This window comes from Neopsephotus bourkii, unplaced genomic scaffold (assembly GCF_033783945.1).
Source record: "Neopsephotus bourkii isolate Nb327-2 ecotype Australia unplaced genomic scaffold, CSIRO-AGI_Nbou_v1 NB_1423, whole genome shotgun sequence".
NCBI classification, from domain to species: Eukaryota; Metazoa; Chordata; class Aves; order Psittaciformes; family Psittacidae; genus Neopsephotus; species Neopsephotus bourkii.
The window spans coordinates 3,893,278-3,913,691 of record NW_026901900.1 but is presented as its reverse complement, the minus strand read 5'-3'; the positions used below and the strand labels follow the sequence as shown (position 1 = coordinate 3,913,691).

At 43.7% G+C, this 20,414-nt stretch overlaps 1 protein-coding gene across 4 annotated transcripts in view; it reads right to left on the bottom strand.

Moving 5' to 3' along the window:
* The window catches only part of CAMK1D (calcium/calmodulin dependent protein kinase ID), a 219,777-nt gene that overhangs the window by 80,681 nt on the left and 118,682 nt on the right, over positions 1 to 20,414 (bottom strand). For all 4 annotated transcript variants that reach the window (XM_061368111.1, XM_061368112.1, XM_061368110.1 and 1 more), the window contains one exon: positions 5,991 to 6,065. In XM_061368111.1, coding sequence (XP_061224095.1) covers positions 5,991 to 6,065 — 75 coding nt within the window. The remainder of the gene's footprint in view (positions 1 to 5,990; positions 6,066 to 20,414) is intronic.

The window sequence follows — 20,414 nt, the reverse complement described above, 5'->3', positions numbered from 1 at the left end:
ACAACCCTCTTATGAGATGATCAGACTCACTCTTTGGGAGCACACTCCCCAAACAGGTGGAAAGCTATACCAGACTGGCAGTAGGTTTCCACTTTCTTTAAGTAGATCCTGGTATGAATAGGAATTCCTCTGCATTTGGCACTACCCTTGACTGTGAAAAAAACAAGTGCAAAGAAACTCAGAGGTGGGTGTTCAAATTCAATCACTAGTTACATAGCTACATGCTTTCCAGGACTGCTACTGTAATCTTTCCCCAATTGAATAGTTTTGCCACCTTCAGGAGGAATTGCAGAAATAAGGCTTCCAGCACAGCATGTTAAAATTGCAGCCTGGAAGATTTAGCTATTAGGAAACACTCCATACCCATAAGGATGTTAAGCAATGGTGTCAGTTCCCTGGAGAGAGTGTGACTAGAGGTTTTTAACAACAGGTTAGTAAAACATCTGCTACGGCACAGGCAGCATATCCTGCCGAGATAGGCAGATGAGTTCCATAAGTTTTGGACGTGCATTTTAGACCTGTTCTTAGCCTGTTTTCCAAAGGCAGTGAGGCAATGACTCTCCATCCCAGTTTGCCAACCCTTAGTAATTTCTGACCCAGTGAGTGAACTTCAACTGACTTTAACAGAAGAGTAGAGATAGCAAAAATACTAAGTTCCTACATATTTTAAGCAACTAAGGATAAATAAAAGAGAACAAGGGAATTAATGTCTTCACTGATTTTGTGGGCCTCTATCCTTTCAGAGAGGCAACAGCCCCAGTTCTTGAAGCTTTCACTAGCAAAGGGTACACACAAATCTGCAGGAACCAAACTTTGCTGCTTCACGCTTCAATGCAGGAGAACAATATGGATGAAGTCAGTGTTGAGCTTTGGAAATCTACTTTGGCCTGCCCAGACAGCACACTTAGAAAGAACACTGGCAAATGGTCCTGTAACATTCATACAGAAAAGAATACAGGCCTGTCCACGGTGCCAGGGAAGGAGATGGAACAGATCACCTCGGGTGCCATCAAACAGCATGTACAGGAGGACCAGGTGATCAGGCCCAGTCAGCATGGGTTGATGAAAGGCAGGTCCTGCTTGACTAACCTGGTCATCTTCTATGACAAGGTGACCTGCTTAGTGGACGAGCAAAAGGCTGTGGATGTTGTCTATCTGGACTTTAGTAAAGCCTTTGACACTGTTTCTCACAGCATTCTCCTGGAGAAGCTGGACAGTCATGGCACGTGGTGCTTGCTGGCTAAAAAACTGGCTGGATGGCTGAGCCCAAAGAGTGGTGGTGAATGGAGTTAAATCCAGTTAGTCACAAGTGGTGTTCCCCAGTACTGGGGCCAGTTCTGTTTAACATCTTTATCAATTATCTGGATGAGGGGATTGAATGCACCCTCAGTAAAGTTTGCAGATGACACCAAGCTGGATGGGAACATTGACCTGCTGGAAGGTAGGAAGGTTCTGCAGAGGGATCTGGACAGGCTGGATAGATGGGTTGTGGCCAATGGTATGAGGGTCAACAAGGCAAAGTGCCAGGTCCTTAAATTGGGTCACAACAACTCATGCAACGCTACAGACTTTGGGAAGAGTGGCTGGAAAGGTGCTCAGCGGAAAAGGACCAGGGAACATTGGTCAAGAACTGGCTGAACATAAGTAGCTTGTGCCCAGGCAGCCAAGAAGGCCAACGGTATCCTGGCCTGTATCAGTAATAGCATAGCCAGCAGGACTAAGGCAACGACTGTGCCCCTCCCTGCACTGGGCACTGGTGAGGCCACACCTCAAATCCTGTGTTCAGCTCTGGGCCCCTCACTGCAAGAGAGACATTGAGGTGCTGGAGCGGGACCAGAGAAGGGCAATGGAGCTGGTGCAGGGCCTGGAGCACAGTGTGATGGGGAACAGCTGAGGCACCTGGGGGGTTCAGTCTGGAGAAGAGAAGGCTCAGGGGGGACCTCATCGCTCCCTACAACTGCCTGACAGGAGGATGGAGCCAGGAGGGGCTGGGCTCTGCTCCCAAGGAACAAGGGATCGGACAAGAGGAAACGGCCTCAAGTTGTGCCAGGGGAGGTTTAGATTGGATATTGTGTCTTCACCACAAAGGTTGTCAAGCACTGAACAGGCTGTTCAGGGAAGTGGTGTAGTCACCGTCCCTGGAGGTATTTAGAAGATGTGTAGATGTGGTGTCTGGGGACATGGTTTAGTGGTGGTGTTGGAAGTGCTGGGTTAACCATTGAGCTTGAGGATCTTAAAGGTCTTTTTCCAACCTAAACAATTATATGATTCTATGTGCTTATGTAAATCCAATTTTATGCATCATTTTCCAGCAGGCAGAAAATGAATCATCAATACCCAAGGAGGCTGATTATGCCAATGAAATATTAATATCTGACAATACTAGTCACAGGATATTTCCCTATACTGACGTCAAGAAGCAAGGAAGACAGCTTAGAATATACAGGCGGGTAATTCTTACCAACAGCCACCAAAAATCCTGTAACTGCTCATCAACAACAAAGCTTACTATCATACCAAGACACAGTTCAACAAAACAACTGTTTCTGAAAGCACTTTATTTCCCTCTGTCTTCTACAATAATCTTGTGCAAATTCCACCCAGCATCCACAAAGAATAAAACTTTCATAATATTCTGTTTGTCTTTGTTGCCTGTGTAGGCCTTAACACAGGAATATAGGAAATCCAAGCTTGGAAAGGAATAGGTGTTTTCTTGGTTTGAAAGCACATCATCCTAATAGAAATATGACAAAATCTAAATGTTCCACAGCACTTTTCTATATTGCCTCTAAAACTTTAGCAGAATCATCATAGGACAGGCAAAGATTATCCCACATCTGTGTTCTGCTTCATAGCTGCACCATTAACTCCACCTCATACCAAAGCTGAGCAATACTGCTTGGAGCAAAAAAACACATGGAGTTGTCCATAATCTTGCCAAACTTAAGAGGCACTGGGTTTCAATATCCCGTATTTTGGGAAAATAAAGTAAAAATGGCCCAGTCATTTCTAAGGAACAGGTTAATGTTTTGAGATAGCACATGAAATTATGAGTTGTCAAATCTGGGCATCTCTGAGACAGAGTTCTGGTCTAGCTTGCAGTGAGAGGGTTGTCCATTTGAACAGTTTTATGGTGGCTTGCATACAATGTATGTGACAACAAGGTGATGAAACCAAAACCAGAGTTCTGATTTCCCCACGAACGTGGCAAGGGAACACAGGACAGATTCACCAACCACTATATATCCCTGGGAAAGCTCCCAGAGGAACTGTCAGCAATAAATTAACTGTCAAGCAGACACGGACAGCTGCCTCTTCACCTCCTTTCCTACCAGCTCCAGCACAGACACTGGTACCTGTGCTTGTCCATATCTTTGACAGAACAAATGAGGTGCAATATTTATCCTTTAGGTTGGCCTGCTAACAAGCATGTACCAGACGGCAAACATAAACAGGGAGGCTTGGTCTACCCTAAAAGCCTTCCTCTCTGAGAAGCTGAGGGGCTGTAATGTGGATTTTCCATAAGGAGTGTTCTAAAGGCTGGTAATGAAAATGCCATCCATCCAACAAAAAAATCCCCATTGGGAAACATTAGTTAGTGCCCACTTAGCAGGCAATGAGCCAGGGAGAAGGGCATATGTGTTTGAGATTTGTTGTGCCCATGATACTGATCTAGGATTAGCAGCCCTAGGATAGGATTAGTGGCCCTAATTTTAGCCTTAAAGCTAAATGTTGCTTCCTGAAAGCTGCTTGATCAGAATTCCTTCCACTTCATATCAAACCCCAGTTTAAAATGTAGGCAACTCCTGTCTTGTTTAGGAGAAATACAAAAAAAAAGAGAAGCTAAAACCCCCATGTGGAACCTAATAATAAATAGGGCAGAGATGTAAGCAAATAGATACCACATGCTGTGCGATGGTTCACAGCTATTGTATCAACAAGTTAGTGTTACCTTGGAAACAAGAGATTATCCATGCATGCCTCCTCCTAGAGGGAAACCAGGAAAGGAGGCATGCAGAACTGGTTTTGAGTCTTCTGGACTTCTCAGAGTTGCCACCCAACCGTTGATGCCAATTGATCCCAATCCCAACTATTGATGAAAATTCAAAGGCAGTGCAGAGGTTGCACCATCCTTAATCCAACATCCACAACAATCAAGGTGAGTACTTGGTCAGTTTGCCCTTTCCACCCTGGGATAACATGACCCTTTTCCAAGACAGTCCAGACAGGTTTTTCCCTGAAATACTCCATGCAGAGCACAGAACAACATGGCCTTGTCTGATTCGCAGCAGCAAGGAGGGCTAACAGCAACAGCTTGGTACAACATCAAATGACTTTAATGAAATAAGCTTCAGCTAATGTGTAGTACCCCATAGCTGAGGCTGATTAAGAGCATGCACACATAAGGTTCATCACCCAGGCTCTCTCCGTGAGTGGGAGTTTGTTACAGTGCTATCACTTGATCTCACTCAAGCCTGTGTCCATTTTAGACTAAAACAAGGATTTTTGAGTTTTTTTCCTGCTTTTTCTTACTATGAATAGCAAAAAAAACATTGATTCTGCTCCCTGGCTGACTTAGTTCAACACAGCTGTGCACAGGATGTCTTGGTCTACACCGTAACATGAGGCACAGCTGTTTGTCAGAGCTTGGGAGTGCTCAGAGCTGCCACCCTGAACACTGAGGATGGGTTCCTGGCTGCCAGGCATCTCATCCCAGTAGACATCAGTGAAGCTGTGTCCCTTGGGAATAGCTAAATGCCTGGCCCTTGGTAAATCAGTTTACTGGGTTTACAAATACAGCTAAACCAGAAAGGGTAATTCCCTGGTGAGTGTTGGATTGTGAGCATGTAGAAATTCATGTTAATATATATTCAGTGTCTCCTATGACTACAGATCTACATTTCAGATAAGCCATTGACCTGGATGTAAGAAATTTAGAAAAATGGGAGTTACACTGCATTAAACAAGTTAATATGTGTGAATAATAATGATTTCTTTTTCTAAAGAGACTAAACAAAAATAAGGATATGTTAATCAACTGATTGTGGAATTGGTACTTCCTACAGCCCAGCTGCTTTGATGGAACTTGTACCACACTGATATTCCTGTGCAAGTCCTTTTACAGCACTGTGGACCAAAATGTAGGCCTACAAAACCAGGGCACTATTCTTCCAACACAGCCAGCAGAACACCTTCTGATGACATCTCCATGCCTGGGTATTACTAACAACGGACTGTCACAGTCTCCCAAGGTCTTAAGGTGGAGTATTTAACCTCAGAGCTGCCTCTCTCAGATGCTCCTGGCTTCCTTATGGCACATCTGGTTCTTCCCAGCTGTGATTTATCCCTCTGCCCTGCCTGTCTACTCTACTCTTGTTTGAGGTGACCTCACAACTGAAAGAGAAACCAGAGCTGGAAATCTTATTTCAGAAGGAGGAGGACAGAAAAAAGCACTATGAGTATTTGTGTATCCCCCCTCTCTGCCAGCTAGATGAGACCAGGTGAGCCATGAACCTGGTCTTCTCAGGTTCAGAGGGGAAAAACAGGGGAGAAGATGGGCTCTTGTGGGAGAGACATGTCAAGAACAATGGTATGACAATGAGGCAAGAATGACGCTTTCTTGCATATCCAGCACCCATGTGCCCACACACATGGTGGCATCTTGGGTCACCTCTTGCTCAGTACAGAGCGGTATCTGTTGAGTCAGGGAACTGGCAACTGCATATGTACAGAGCCAGTTCTGATCCCTTTGATTTTTCACTCTGACCTGATTCGGGTGAGACTATTCACAAAAAAACATTAATTCCCAATTTCACAACAACACAGCTCATCACCCCTGGAGATTTATTTCTAACCACGTACCAGGGATTATTCAGACGGTTGCACACGAACACCTCTCATGTATTCCATCTTTTGGGTTAAAGAACAAAACCAGAACAAGAAGAGTTGGCGATTTTGACACAAAAAAATTCATTAGGCTCAGTACTTACAATTGCATGACCAGATATAAATGGTTTGGACTTTCATAGATGTCTTCCAGGGCAACTATATTTTCATGCTTGATCCTGAAAAAAACACAAGATCAGGTAAAGTGAAATAATGATTTTTATTTTGTTAAGTGGCTGTAAAACATAAAGCTATTTTTAGTTAGACACTACTTGTCAGTGCTTTATCCAACATCATAAAATACGATTTTGACCAAAGTAGGTAATGCTTCACAGTCCAGAATGCAGTTATTACACACAGAAAATTCCTTCAATCCTCTCTGAAGCCAAAATATTTAAGGGTTAAGTATCTGGGGCATTAAAGGTTTACAGTCCCTCTGTCACATGAATGAAGATGATGGTTGGAGGTTGAAATCTCAGCAGCAAAAGAGGGTGCAAGGGAGTGACGGGGTCAGGGTGCAGGCTGGCAGAGAGAAGGCAGGGATTTGCCCCCATGCAGAAGCTGGCACAGGGAGGCAGCAGCCATACAACAGCCCCACACTCCTTCGCACCAAATTCACCCTACTCCAATGTCACTGTTGGTCTGGATGCCTGAATTTCCCTTGAGCAGTGAGGGAATTTGCAGCATTATTAAACACCATGCACTTTCTTTGCAATGGCTCCAAGCATCTTCATGGGTTTTCTACACCGTCACCATTCCCCCCAGTCATTCCCACCAAGCTTCTTGTCAAAATGCTAGCTCTGAAGAGAAAGATCATCTCTACAAGCATACATCTAATTGACTACTAGAGCACTGCCTCTCTGGGTTTGCTCCTTAAATGCTTACAAACAGTTTTCAATGGATACACTTAACTTATGTAAACCCTAAAGAGATGACTGGTACAACTCCAGGAGCGGAATATTACACCAATTGCAGACAAGCATTTCAAGAGTGAGAGAAAGCTGGGAAGTGCTAAGCAGAGACCACTCATTAAACAACAGATGGACATGTTCAGAAAGAAAGTAAAAGTGCATTGTCAGCAAATACAAAACTCTACATGCTTCAAGGTTCGAGTAGCTTAATTAAGATCCTTAATCATGTGTCATGACCTCATCCTTAATTGTTCCAAGTGCCCTCAAGTCTATGTGATGCTAAGAGCAGAAGGCCCCCTGTGCCTGGCAGGATCTTTCCTGTAAGAATGCAGACTAATCCAATTTCCTCTGAATTCACTGGAAAGCTTATGACTGACCTGAATTAACACCCATAATCAGCCATCAAAAGCTGCATTCATATAAGGACCTTCACGCACAGGAAATTTAACATCAACAGTAAATGATCTCAAATATAATGCACTACAGGATATCAAAGCAACAAATACCTCAGTACACTCCTTACTCTACATAAATACCAGGAAAACCCCGTGATATTTTAGCAAGATTTCCAGGTAGACTGCATCATAAATTAAGTTCTTATTATTGACAACAGGAAACCAATATATTTCCCACTTGGCTTTACACAGCACATGCTTAAAAACATTCATTTTGTTGTGCAGATTTAGCGCCTGATCCCTTAAGGGCTACAGTTAGGACAAGGGCAGTTTTGCCTTGCTTAAGTTAGTTGAATGGACACTGCAAATCACATTTCAATCCATTAGTCACTTTTAATGAAAAATTGTATGTATTTATCCATTTTCCCTTGTGCACGTTCATGCACCTCCTACCATCATGAGCAAGGCAATTTTAATACAAATAACTTGCCACAGTGTTATCTGTTTAAAGCTTCCAACTTAGCCTGCGGTGCGGTTTTGACCATGCACATATTAATGCTTCGCATTTCTACTTCTGAGAACCTCAGAGGTTCTCCAAACTAACCTAACTGCCTCTGAAACAGCTGCCAGCAACACCTAACTGTCACACACATGGCTACTGGGGGTGTTACCCACAAAGACAAGCAGCCAGGGGGGCAGACGCCAGAAATGAGCTCATCAGACATGCAATGCTGCCTGCTGAGAGTTGCCACAAGACCCTCACCCCTTCCTGATTTGCAAACCAAATGGGCACTGCGCCACTGTGCTCTCTGAAGGGCAGTAAGCTCGCTCAGTTTGAAAGTGAAGAGGGGAGAAAAGGTTTAGTCCTACCACTGTGGGGTCCTCTGTATTGAGCCAATCTGATTTGAAACGAGACAGATGCAGGATGTGCGCATGTGGGCTTCAGGGAAACAGCCAATATTAAGTGTAATCTGGAAGAAGGCAGCAGAAGAAGAGGAATCACCCCTAAAGTACAAAGGGAACAATCCCCCATAGGGATGAGGATATTTGGAAGATGATGTGTCCCTTTGGGAGGTGATGCCTGTACACACCAGCCACCCCAACTGCTGGTGGCTTCTGAACTTGAGGGGCTTGCTGAGATGGGAAGAAGGCATTTTTATATGCACTTTCGCTCATTCTCCCCAGGACTAGCAAGGCCTTAATCATGGAGTCACACAGTGCTCAATATTCCTGGTGAAGTGCCCATCGCACACCCTCAAACAAAGTGTCCCACATAGCATTCCTCTACTGAGATGAACTATCAAATGACAAGCTATCTAAAGGAAAATGGAATTCAAGATAAAACTAAAAATAATAGGAATGAGTTGGGGAGAAACCTGTGGTTTAGATCAAGATGTGGGTTGTGGTGCTGAAGTTGGACAGAGCAGCTGTGGGCTTCCCAGCAGAGGTCACTGCAGCCAGCACCAACTGCTCCACTGCCAAACGTGTATGCTCCTTTCTTTCTTCACTTCATAGCATGGTCACACACTCACCTACAGTCCTAATACACAATAACTGACCCTTCAAGGCTGAATGCTGTTCATTACAATAACACCCCCGGGTTCAGGAAATCACGTGTGGTATTGCCACAACATTTATCAGTATGACAAAGGCCAGGGGGGGAACGGGACAAGTTTACCCCTCTCTCCTGCAAGCAGATTGGTAGTGCCAAGGAAGCTGGTACAGCCAAACAGACACTTCTGGCTTGCACAGATGCTTGGGTACATTGAGAGTTGAGGAAATGGTCATGGATCAGGAGGGATTTGGGAATGGCTTAATTAAGTCCACTTTTATCCCCCTCTAGAAGCATCAAGTGAATCTCAAAGGTTCAGAGGATTCATTCTGCTAAGCCTCCAAATGCCTCCACTCAGCCTCACCGGTGATCTTGCTTAGCAGAAATACTCACTGGCCTATCTGATCTCCTCAAGTCCTGATGGGGTTTACGTTTTTAGAAGGTGCTGCTGTCATTTCACAACAGGGGAAGCAGCATGCAGAAAAGCTAGATGTCCTTCTGTAATAACATGAAAGGGGGGAACAGAGGCGGCCAAGAAACCAGATCCCCTAACCCCAGAGTATTATCAAAACATGGGCTTGGTTAAAGCAAATTAAACCAGGTTATGCAAATTGTTATGAACAAGGAAACATCCAAGTAAGGAAATCTCCCTGACCACTCTTTTAATCACCTCTTCCTCATGTTTGCTGTTTTCCCTAACATTCTCCCTCCTTCCTGGCAAACCCCAGGGGCTGCTCACATCTCCCATACACTGATGTGTCCCCACAAATCCCCCCATCTGTGACATGGTTCCACCTCCAACCACTGCTGCTTTGTTTGTTTTCAGGAACATTCTGAGGCCATTTGACAGATATAGGATGTTTAGAAATAAATATACAAATAAAGAGAAGCTGATACTTCAACCAATTCGTTCAGGAATCTTCACCCTACCAGGCCTATGAGATGCTGTAATCCAGGGGACAAAGCAGAGGAAAATATATCTAGAAGTGAAAATCAGGGAAATTTAAATATACAAAAAATTATGAAGAGCGATTAATCTTGGTAAGAACCTATGAAAAGAAAGGATGGATTCACCATTTTCAGAGCAGCACTGGTTTTATGCAGGCAGACACAAGCCACAAGGTTGGATGCAACGATGCAAAATTACCAAGTCTCCCCTTCAGCCTTCCAGGTCTATCATTCTGCCCATGAGCTGTTACAAAGGTGTCAACAACAAAGGCAATGTTGCACCTGAGCGACATTTTAACATACGAGCATTTCTAGCCAAGAATTAAGGGAGCAAAGTGAACTGGGCAACTGATTTGAAGTGACTTTTCCAAGCATGGCAGCTGTGCAAACAAGGGCTGACAGGAGGGCATTTGATCTGCTTCAGAGCCAAGCACAGACTGGTCCCCTTTGCTTGCTGTACAGTTGCTGCACAAGAGCGTTGGTTAGGAGAATTGTCATTTTAACCTCACTGCTACAGCATTCAGTGCTGCTGAAACACAGAAATGTTTGCCTCTGAAGAAGCTCAAACTCATCCCTGAAACAAGACCCAACTTGACCAGGAGTGGCACTTGCCCTGCATGACAGTTTCCATCATGTCAAACTGGGTGTGCTGTGGTGCTGTTTAGTGATGAGTACATGACGTGGCTCCCCAGTGATGCTAAATCCACCCTCACCAGTGGCCTTCACAGAGCTGACACATCCTACTTAGTGCCACCAGAAGAGCACAAGCCCCATAGCTCCAGAACTAGCACTAATGGGCAAAACTCACTTCAGTATTCATAAAATTACATAGATAAATACGGCTTTGGTTCAGATTGCTTTTATAAAGCAAAGGATTCAAGTTGACATACAATAAGGGAAACTAAATCCTTTAATGACTGAGCTCCCTGTACATTTCTGTTGGCTCCTGACCATCCCAAAGGCCAAGAGCTGAAAGCAAACTCGTTGCATATTGCCATGGATCGTTAATTAGAGGGGTAGCATTCTGCAAAGATAAAAGCTGAGGACCAGATTTGCTATTGCTTTGGCTGCTGAGCTGCCAGGAGAGCATGTTAAGTACCCCAGCTGCAAAGGCATGCTGTAAACTAGAACTGAATCACTTATATTAACATCTATCATATTTAATGCTGAAAACTAGAATCAGTTAGAAGAATACTATACAAAAAACCTTGGGCAAACACAAGAGCTGTTTAAGTAGGGCAAGTTCCCTCCTTAACAACTCTTTCCAAGCCAGAGTGTTACATTTGCAAGACATGACATTTAATGCTGCACCTCCATGAACAGCACGTGTCATGGATAAAATGCCACAAGAAAACACAAATAATTTTGTGAGAGCCAGGACTAACAAAGCCTGAGTCTGTAAGGATTTGTGGCTTTGAAAAACCAAATGTCTTTGTGAATAAATGCTCCGTTTCCACACATACCCTGCAGAGAGTTTTGCCAGCAGCATGAGGGTTATGAGGCTTGATGAATTCACCCGTTGGCCAAGGGAATTGTTTAACTCACAGTTCCTGCTCTGGAGAACACTAGAAACTTGCCTCCGCTCAGCTGTCTTAGTTGAAATGAGTCAATAATTTCAACACGTATTAGGACAGTCTCACACACAGAGCGATCATGTCAGGTTGCTTTCCACATGAACAAAAACTATCAAAAACTCTTCAGAATGGCTCGTAAGGATGTGAGAACACATGGGAACTTTTGGCCTGCTCCAAGGGGAAAATGTGACAAGTCTGCTAAGAGGGGAACAGGGTGAGATGACAAGGGTTGGTACAGCGAAGGAAATGGATGGCTGTCCTGGAAATGGCTGTCTGACTGCAGCAGAGCTCTTCCCACATCTCCTCGTCTGGAAAAACTTTCAAATGCTGATGCTGCCCATTGGAATTGCATTGCCTTACTTTGATGCAAGGTCTCTTGTAATGTGGACCTTTGAAAAATCAACTGGACATGTATGACATGAGGTACCACATCTCTAACTCTACCCTCTTTCTTATCTCACAGCCCTCAAACACAGAATCACAGAATCAGAATAGTTAGGGTTGGAAAGGACCTTAAGAACATCCAGTTCCAATCCCCCTGCCATGGGCATCTTCCAGAACAGGTTGGAAAATCATACATTTTAAAATGCTCGCACCAACATAGGGATTGTACCTTTGGATTAGTTTCATCCAGGGGTTTGGCAGCCCATGATAAATAAAAGGCTACAAGATTCACATTACCAAGTCAACCAACCTCCCTTGAAATGGATACTTTTGGAGGCAGCTTTAGGTGAAAAGTGGAAGGTTTAATGGCACCAAGATTAATTTCTACTATTTCATATCCCACAGATTTTTCCTCTCCCCTGCAGCCAACAAGTACATGGTACTGCAGTGGTGACAGCTTCTGCGGCTGCAGAAAGGGCTTTGTATAAAGCATCTTAAATAAGCAGTCTCTCCCTCTCTCACTCACAAACACACATGTAAATAATGTGAGTTAATGAAACCTCAACTAGACACAGAGCAGAGATGTGAACAAAACCAGGCAGATGTCAGTTGCTCTTAGCGCAGCTGGCTCTACAGAGCTTGCAAAGCCAAAACATCTGCTTTTTCTCTCCTGCTGCATTTATAGTGCTGGGGTTTGTTTTGTTTTGTTTTTGAAGTTACATCCTTAATTTGCTTATTGCAAGGAGCTGGAGGAGGTGCACTGGATTCAGTAGTGAATATTCCCTTGCACTACAAATGAAAGAGAACTCGTACTTATGGGCAGAAAGACAAACAGTGCTGTGTCTCCCAGCCAGATGGTATTTTTGACCTCCTCTGATCTCCTACCACCACGATACCTTTTATGCCCACCTACATGGCCCATCTCGCCTTGTTTGATCTAATGACTGGGCAAGGGAGAGCTAATTCCAGCTGAAAGCCAGATGGTTCAGTGCCCATATATTGATTGTCTGGTCAGATTAGCTAAATCTCTGTGGCTGGAAGGCAAAGGAGTTGAACTTTGGGGTCAGACGGCTCACAACACTTGAAGAGAATTAGTGTCTTTACTAATATCTTTTAAGATCTCTGTGCTCCTGTCAGGTTAATTGGAGTGGGTAGGAAACACCATCATACAGTCCTGTCTGCTTTAAAAACCAGTTACAAGAGGAAGACCCAAGATGCCTTAGAAGATGGGATGCAAAGGTAAATGTGGAGGGATGAATCACTTCATACACAGTCCCTCAGCTGTGACTGAAGTGGAGACTGCGATAAAAAGCTCCAGCACTGGTAGCAAGCAGCAAACGGCTCAGAGCAGGGCATTCAAAGGAAGCTGGGGCAGCCAAAATTGAGGAGAGAGATTAAGCTAATTTTAAAATTAACAATTTTTGCCAGTTAAGTTATTTCAGGATTTAACACTTCAATTTGGCATGGATTTTTCTATATGCAAAGAAATAAGCCAGAATGGGACCTCTCCTGAGCCAGTGTCCTAGCAGGATGCTATCAATGCCAGCTTCTTCCTCTGGGGCTTACATGGTGGCATAACCCACCACATGAAGAAGAAAGGATGGGGAGGTGTCAGGAGACCTTTTCTCATCTGTATACAACTTGACCTCTCTCCATTTCATCTTTCATATCCTACCCATCACCCCTGTGATCTGTTAATCAAGGGTGAATACCTAGAAATCTTCCCAACAATTTCAGTGGTCTCTCTTCCCCAGCACTGCATGTATTCCCTTGTGAATGCCAGCCTTACTTACCATGTTTATAAAATATCCTCATGAGATTTCACAGTGCTAATATCAAATTGGAGACATTTCACAGCTGGAAACCTGAGCTGTGTAGTTAAGCAGCTGAAACACTAACAGGCTGTGACAAAACCTACCCACATACACCTCACAACTTCTGATCCATGCCCATTTTATACTCCCTAGCAGTGTAATCCTTCTCTTCATCTCTGATTTCTCCATATCCTGTGAATAGAGAGGGGTCTGGCTCCTTCACTGCCAGGGGCATTTGCACTCAGTGTGGTGTCATGCCTTCTGCACCACACTGCACAGTAGTGCAGCTTGAAGAAGGGGAGGCTGTTTGCTCACGTTAAAAGATAGCTTAGTTCCCTATCAGAAGGGGAGAGAAAAGTATGAACCTAACCTCATCAAGCCCAGAGCACATGTAATTTTCTCCTGGAGTTACTTTCTAGCCATCAGACATGGTGCAAAAAGGATGCTGGAGGCAGCATCCTGACTGTCTCTGAAACAACAGCTGATTTTAGATGTGCCAAGCGTGCTGCTGGGTTCATCAAGCATGCAACAAGGGAGTCGACAGTCTTATTGCTTCCCCAGGACACAGGCTGAGGTTATGCCCTCTTCTGCCTTCTACCTGGATCACAACAGAACTCAGACAAAGGCTGACCATCTCCAGCAGAGATGCCTGGTTTTTCACTAGGCACCACACAAACAAAGCAAATTAATACAGGCACTTTGAGAACACAAATGAGAGATTCCTAGACTGCACACCCATAGTTAGGTGCTGACCTTATGTTCACTTGTCTCCAGCATCTTCACGTGAATGCTGCTCAGCAGCTTTTCAAGAAAAAGAAGTTCAAGCTCCGGGTCTTCTATTACAATGACTCACAGCTCCAGTGGGAAGATTAGGACCAAATAACCTTCTGAAATGCCTGGATTCCAACAGTAGGACCTGCAGCCCATTTAAGGCAACAGGAATATCCATGTGTCAGTGCCAACGCCGATTTCAGGAATATCCCTGATTTCCACCAAAAGCAGACCAAGCCATCAGAACAACCGTTTCCAAGTGGTGAATCCCAACTGGCAGCATTCAAAAAGGCTTGCAAAGCTTGAGCAAAACCCTCCAGACTGTTTAATTTGCAACACATCAAAACAAAGATTAATGATGAATTAATCATTAAAGGTGAAAAAGATAAAAGCAGTGGCTGCAAGGATTTATTTCAGCCAAAAGCACTGAACCATTTTGCAGTTGCTGGCAGCAGCCCTGTTTTCCCAGCGTGGAGGAGTGTGGATTTACATGCACAGCCAGTAATTATAGCTGATTCCCACTCCCTGGCCTGGGAGACGTGAGGAGCTACATGCAGTTAAAGGTGGTGATCAGCTCCTGGGCTGAGGTGGGTTGCTCTGAAGGTGTTTCATGCAATGACAGATGAACAGAAAAAGAAGGGTCTCTTTGAAAACATTGTCCTAAAGATGAAGACTGGCAGTCTTGGAAGCATGATCTGGCTGCACACAAAGCAACTATCCCTGTACTTTGCCTCACAAAATAAGAAGCTCTTACTAGTTTACAGCGAATGAAGAGCTGAATAATGAGTATAAATACTCTTTTAGTAGCCTCCTAGTTCTCAGATGAGTGCAGTATGTACACATACGTTCAGTTATATCTGAAACCTGGCAGCAGATACTACACTTTTCAAAAGAAAGCTCTTCCATCTGTGAAACACCCATCTGACACAGACACAGAGATGTTGCTGTCTACTATTATCTCCTTCATTGGTTTGAATACATACTAATGAATGGTGAATGCTACACCAGTCATGCACCTGTGTAAGTAAGTTACACAAAAACATGGATAACTGCCTATTTGGACAAGGATGGGATTGACAGATGTAACAAAACTAGGTATTTCATGTAAATATGGGAAATTAATGTAACTATCACCCAGGAGATGTGACAGAGCTGGTACTCCCTGCTGTGGCTTGTACAGGATCTTCAGTTATTGGGTTACCCTAAAAAGCTAGTGCATATGAGTGAGGAGGACCCATGCTGATGATAAGGAGAAGCAGCAGTATAAAGGTGGAGGTTGTTTATGTACCCAGAGAGCAGCGACGTAACCAAAGCACAAAGCAGGGCTATGCTCTACAGTCACATCCAAACAGGTGTATCCTTCAAAAATGCATTTTCTCCACAAAAGAAGCAGAAAAGCAAATGGGCAACGAATTAAAATGACATCTTGAGCATAAGGACATCCTTTTTGCCCCCCGATGAAGTTGATGGGCATGCTCAGCTCTGCAGATCAGGCTACTACATATTGTTGCCGGGCAGCCTAGAAAACCACAAGCCTTGACTGAGTCATGGAATCACAGAATCCCAGACTGGTTGGAAGGGACCTTAAAGCTCCTCCAGTTCCAAACCCCTGCCACGGGCAGGGACACCTTCCACTAGAGCAGGTTGCTCCAAGCCCTGTGTCCAACCTGGCCTTGAACACTGCCAGGGATGGGGCAGCCACAGCTTCTCTGGGCACCCTGTGCCAGCGCCTCAGCACCCTCACAGGGAAGAACTTCTGTCTAATGTCTAATCTAAAACTACCTTCTTTTATCTTAAAGCCATTTCCTCTTGTCCTGTCACTACATGCTATTGTTAGAAGTCCCTCTCCAGATTTTCTTTAGACCCCCTTTGGCACTGGAAGCTGCTGTAAGATCTCCCTGAAGCCTTCTCTTCCTTAGGCTGAGGAACACCAGGGTACCCAGCCTGTCTTCACAAGAGAGGTGCTCCAGCCCTCTGTTCATCTCCATGGTCCTCCTCTGGACTTGGTCAAGCACATCCACATCTTTCTAATCACAAGTATATAGATAATAGTGATAATAATTACTTTGCTTCTCTGAGCACATGTGGGTTTGAGTCTTGATCAATTCTTCATGTGCTTGTGTCATTAGGACCACTGCACATCAGCTGTACTTGCCCTCACCCTGCCCAGCTGGCTGGCCTAGGGCCACATGCCCAGGAAGCAGTGAAGCCCCACAGATCAGGATGCTGGAGCACAGCTCTCTCAGAGCTCCTGTGCAATCCTTAGCTGGCATCTTGGCAGCAGTCTGACTCAAACACTCGGTCTGCAGGGACAAGCCGCATGACAAACTCATCATGAGCAACGTGCCAGAAAACCCCCTCCTTCCCACCAAGCTACTGGGAAGCCAATCTATTTTATTTATTGAGAAAGACAGACGGGTAAGGAAGAGGCTAGGCAGGTTTCCACGTTTCATCATCACTGTATTAGGACACTCCTACACAGAAGACTGCTCCCCCAGTTGCCCGTGGGAAGTGTCAATAGCCCTCGTGTGAGTCATGTACACCCTATACCGTGAAATAGTAAGTGAAAAGCTCTGCACAGTGGGGGATTGATCTTGGAGGACAACCATACCACTCTCTGTTCGTTATGAGTTACTGTCCTCAGCCACAGAGTACAGAAAGCCAAACTCAAAGGCAGATTCACTTCTCCCAATACCTGTGTGAAAGCAGTAGGACTCTTGAATGTCCTGGAGCCTCTTTTCTGCATGGCTGGTAATGACAGAGAAATACGGCTTCAGTCCTCCGTAACTGAACCATAACATTTTACAGCTTAAGGGAAGGCTACTGATGTTCAAGCTTGCTTTATTTCCAATCTTCCCAGATACTGGAGGCAAAAATGCACCTTCTACTTCCACTGCTATCAGGCTTGGAGAAAACTCCCAGCAATGGGCAGAATTAATCATGGCATAATTCAGCTGGGCCAAATCCTGAACTCTTTAATCAGGGAGAACCACTGTGCATCTCACTTGGCTGGGCTCAAATCTGGCAGCATGGCTGTAGAGTCCAAAGTAGACCTGAACTTGACCCACCAAGTGGCAGAGAAGTCATTTAACCGGAACAAGATAATTAGTGTCAATTCTTGCTAATAAGCACACATTTGGCTTGTGTATAACAGCTAATTGGTTTTTAACCAGGTGAGAATAAGTTTGAGAAACTTAATCTCCCCAGTTTTACAAAGGATATGATGAAGGGGGTCTAATTAAATAGTGTTGAAGTTCATTTATTCCTGCTACTTGTATTACTGTGGAGCACAGGGACCCTATCTATAGGTTTCTATTTTTAGGAAAGAGAAACCTGGATTCACAAATGTCCCCAGAGTACCTTTGAGGAGGTAACAGAGGAGTTTAAAGCAGAAGCCAGGTCTATACTTGCAGCCACTTGCCCAGTATAGAGTACTTTAAATTGCAGTTCCCTCTTTTCCCATGTCATGGAAGTATAATTTCTGAAAACACCCACTTAGTAGTCAAGGACAAGACTTCCAAAGATTATTAGGTACCTTAGGATGCAAGTAACTTCCTACAGAAACTAAGCATCAAAGCACTTGCAAACATCCTCCCAGGTATCTTCAGATAGCTAAATATCTTAAAAATACAACTCTAAATTATTTCTAAGGCGATATAAGCACTAAAGGGCTGGAAGCCTGGAATATTTCCGTAGTTTGAAACCCCTAATAACCACTGCAGATGGAACTTGTGTTTTTTAAATATGTCACTGTTGCACTGTCTTCCTCCAGAGCACTGGCAGAGACAGTGACAATATTTCAGACAGTAACAAGCAGAATATTAATGTCATAAGCAGTAATTAATGTTAAAAGACAGCAAATCCTTGATGTAAAATAAATGCATGTCTAACTGTAGGAACAGGAGGGCAAAAGAGCAGTATTACAACAACATATGGGCTATTTTTTCATCATTCTAGGTTTTACCACTGCTCACTGACTTTTTCCATGTCATGATGAAGCAGAAACAGGTATGAAAATACATGAAAACAAGAATTCCTAAATGTATTTCAAAGGATAATGATAGCAAATTTATCTTTGGCAATTCCTTGGTTGCATTCACTCAGCTAAGAAGAAATCACTATGAAAAAGTGGGCTGTTTCATGGCATTTAAGAGAATGTTTTCCAACCAACTGACTTATAAACTGCAGTACTATAGATTTCTAATATTTTATGCAGCCAAGTCACACATACAAGTCACACACAGTGACTCATTTTTGCCTAAGCAATACATCTAATTAATTCAAGGTATTTAGAATGAAAGGTAGCTATTAGATGAAATCTAAAATAAATGGTACTAAGTGCAGCCTTTAGTGCTGATGGACACAGGGCATTCTGGTAACATCGCCCTCTCCTCTGCTGTGCTAAAAGCTGTGTTGCTCACCACAAATAATACTGAATTTAATACATTTAATTTCATACATTTAAGCTGTATCTTCTTTAAAGCACAATCTGCCAACAGAGCCTGTCAGAATGATGCTAGAGGACCCCTAATACAATAAATCTTGCTTCACAAGGGATGCAGTGACTTTGAGCTGGGTGGAGCATGTGTTTGGGAAGAAGGTGTTCTCCAGCTCAGCCGTTGAGGCTACTCAGTGCTTGGCTTCTCCCACAAGGAAAAAGGAGCTACAAAGCCAGGGGTGTGATATTACAGCATTCACTCCTGCCTATTGTCTGCTCAACTGGAGCAATGCATTCGTGTATGACACATCATGAAACAGCCATCAAACCTACCTCTTTTTTATCATTATCTCAGCTTCATGTGGCATCAATGAATTCAGTGTCTTGTCACAAACTGCAAGTGTGTTATTAGCGCTTCATAGATGATAAGCACAAGTAAAAACTGCTGGGAAAGTATTCGGTGATGCTATTGGCATCGCAAACTTAAGAGGTTAGAATTTCATTTCCAGATGAATGTACACATTCTCATGGGTCTTATCATCTGTGATCTGGTGATCTCTCAAGAGCTGGGTTTGGAATAAAATATACAGAACATCTCCATTCCAAATGCAACACAGATATAGGCACAGATGTTCCTATACAATTCCTAATTTGTGCTTAAGCTTAGAACCTAGAATTGCACAGGTCCATGTCAATTATGTGTCTTCTCACATTTCATACTCTACTGCGCGATGCCCCTTGAGGTTTAACTCCAAATTGCATCTTGACAGGCATCCTGTGCTACTCTTTTTGTCCTGTTTTATTGCTATATCCATCTAGTTACACTTCAACTTGTATATTACTGCATTACCATGTTACTCTGTGCTCTGGTGGGATTTTAAAATAACAACATTTTTGATGCAAATAATTACTTCCTCCAGCTAGGAGGACATTTGTGTATTCTCAATAGAACCGTAAGAGAGAGGAAGCTACCTGCTGAGTTAATGCTTCTGCTCTGAGTTTCCATTAACCTCCTAACTTCACACTTTTCATCACGAAATTATGACCTTCAAACCAAGCATAAGGAAAAAAGTACATTTCTCCCCACGCACAGAGCTCTGAGGTGGGACTGGAAACGCTGTTCTCACACTTTAAAAAAATCCACCTTTGAGCTAGGACCAAAAATGAAAGCTTGCAAAGCCAATGGACTTTGTTTAAGAAGCTATGAGCATTTCAGAGGCAGCCAGACATGCTCAGGCTTCAGGCTGGCACAAGCTACCAGCAAATGTTATGAAAAATACTTTGGAAATATTTAGGGAGAAAAAAAAACCCCATGAATCCACATTTCCAAAATATGTTGGGCTTCAATGTGTGACTTCACACCAACGAACAGGCACATTGAGAGGCATAAACTTACTGCCAAGAAACCAGACAGAAACCTCCAGAGACACCAGACACTGAGGAATGTCTTTTTGTCACCTTATGTATCTTTCCAAAATGATAACCAGTCAGTTGGAATGGCCAGAAGAATGGCAGTTCTTGCTCCAAGGACATACACTTGTAGATATCTAGTAGTAGCTGATAGAATAAGCAAACTTTGTGTCCTCATTCACACCTGAGTTGGTCCACACCATGCTGGTGTGGTTCATCTGAGCTGGTTCTGATGACACCATAACATACAATGCAAGGGAGAAGCAGAATCCCCACGGGGTAGACAGGCTTGTAATTCAAGTAAAGTCACACAGTCATAATCCCATGTACA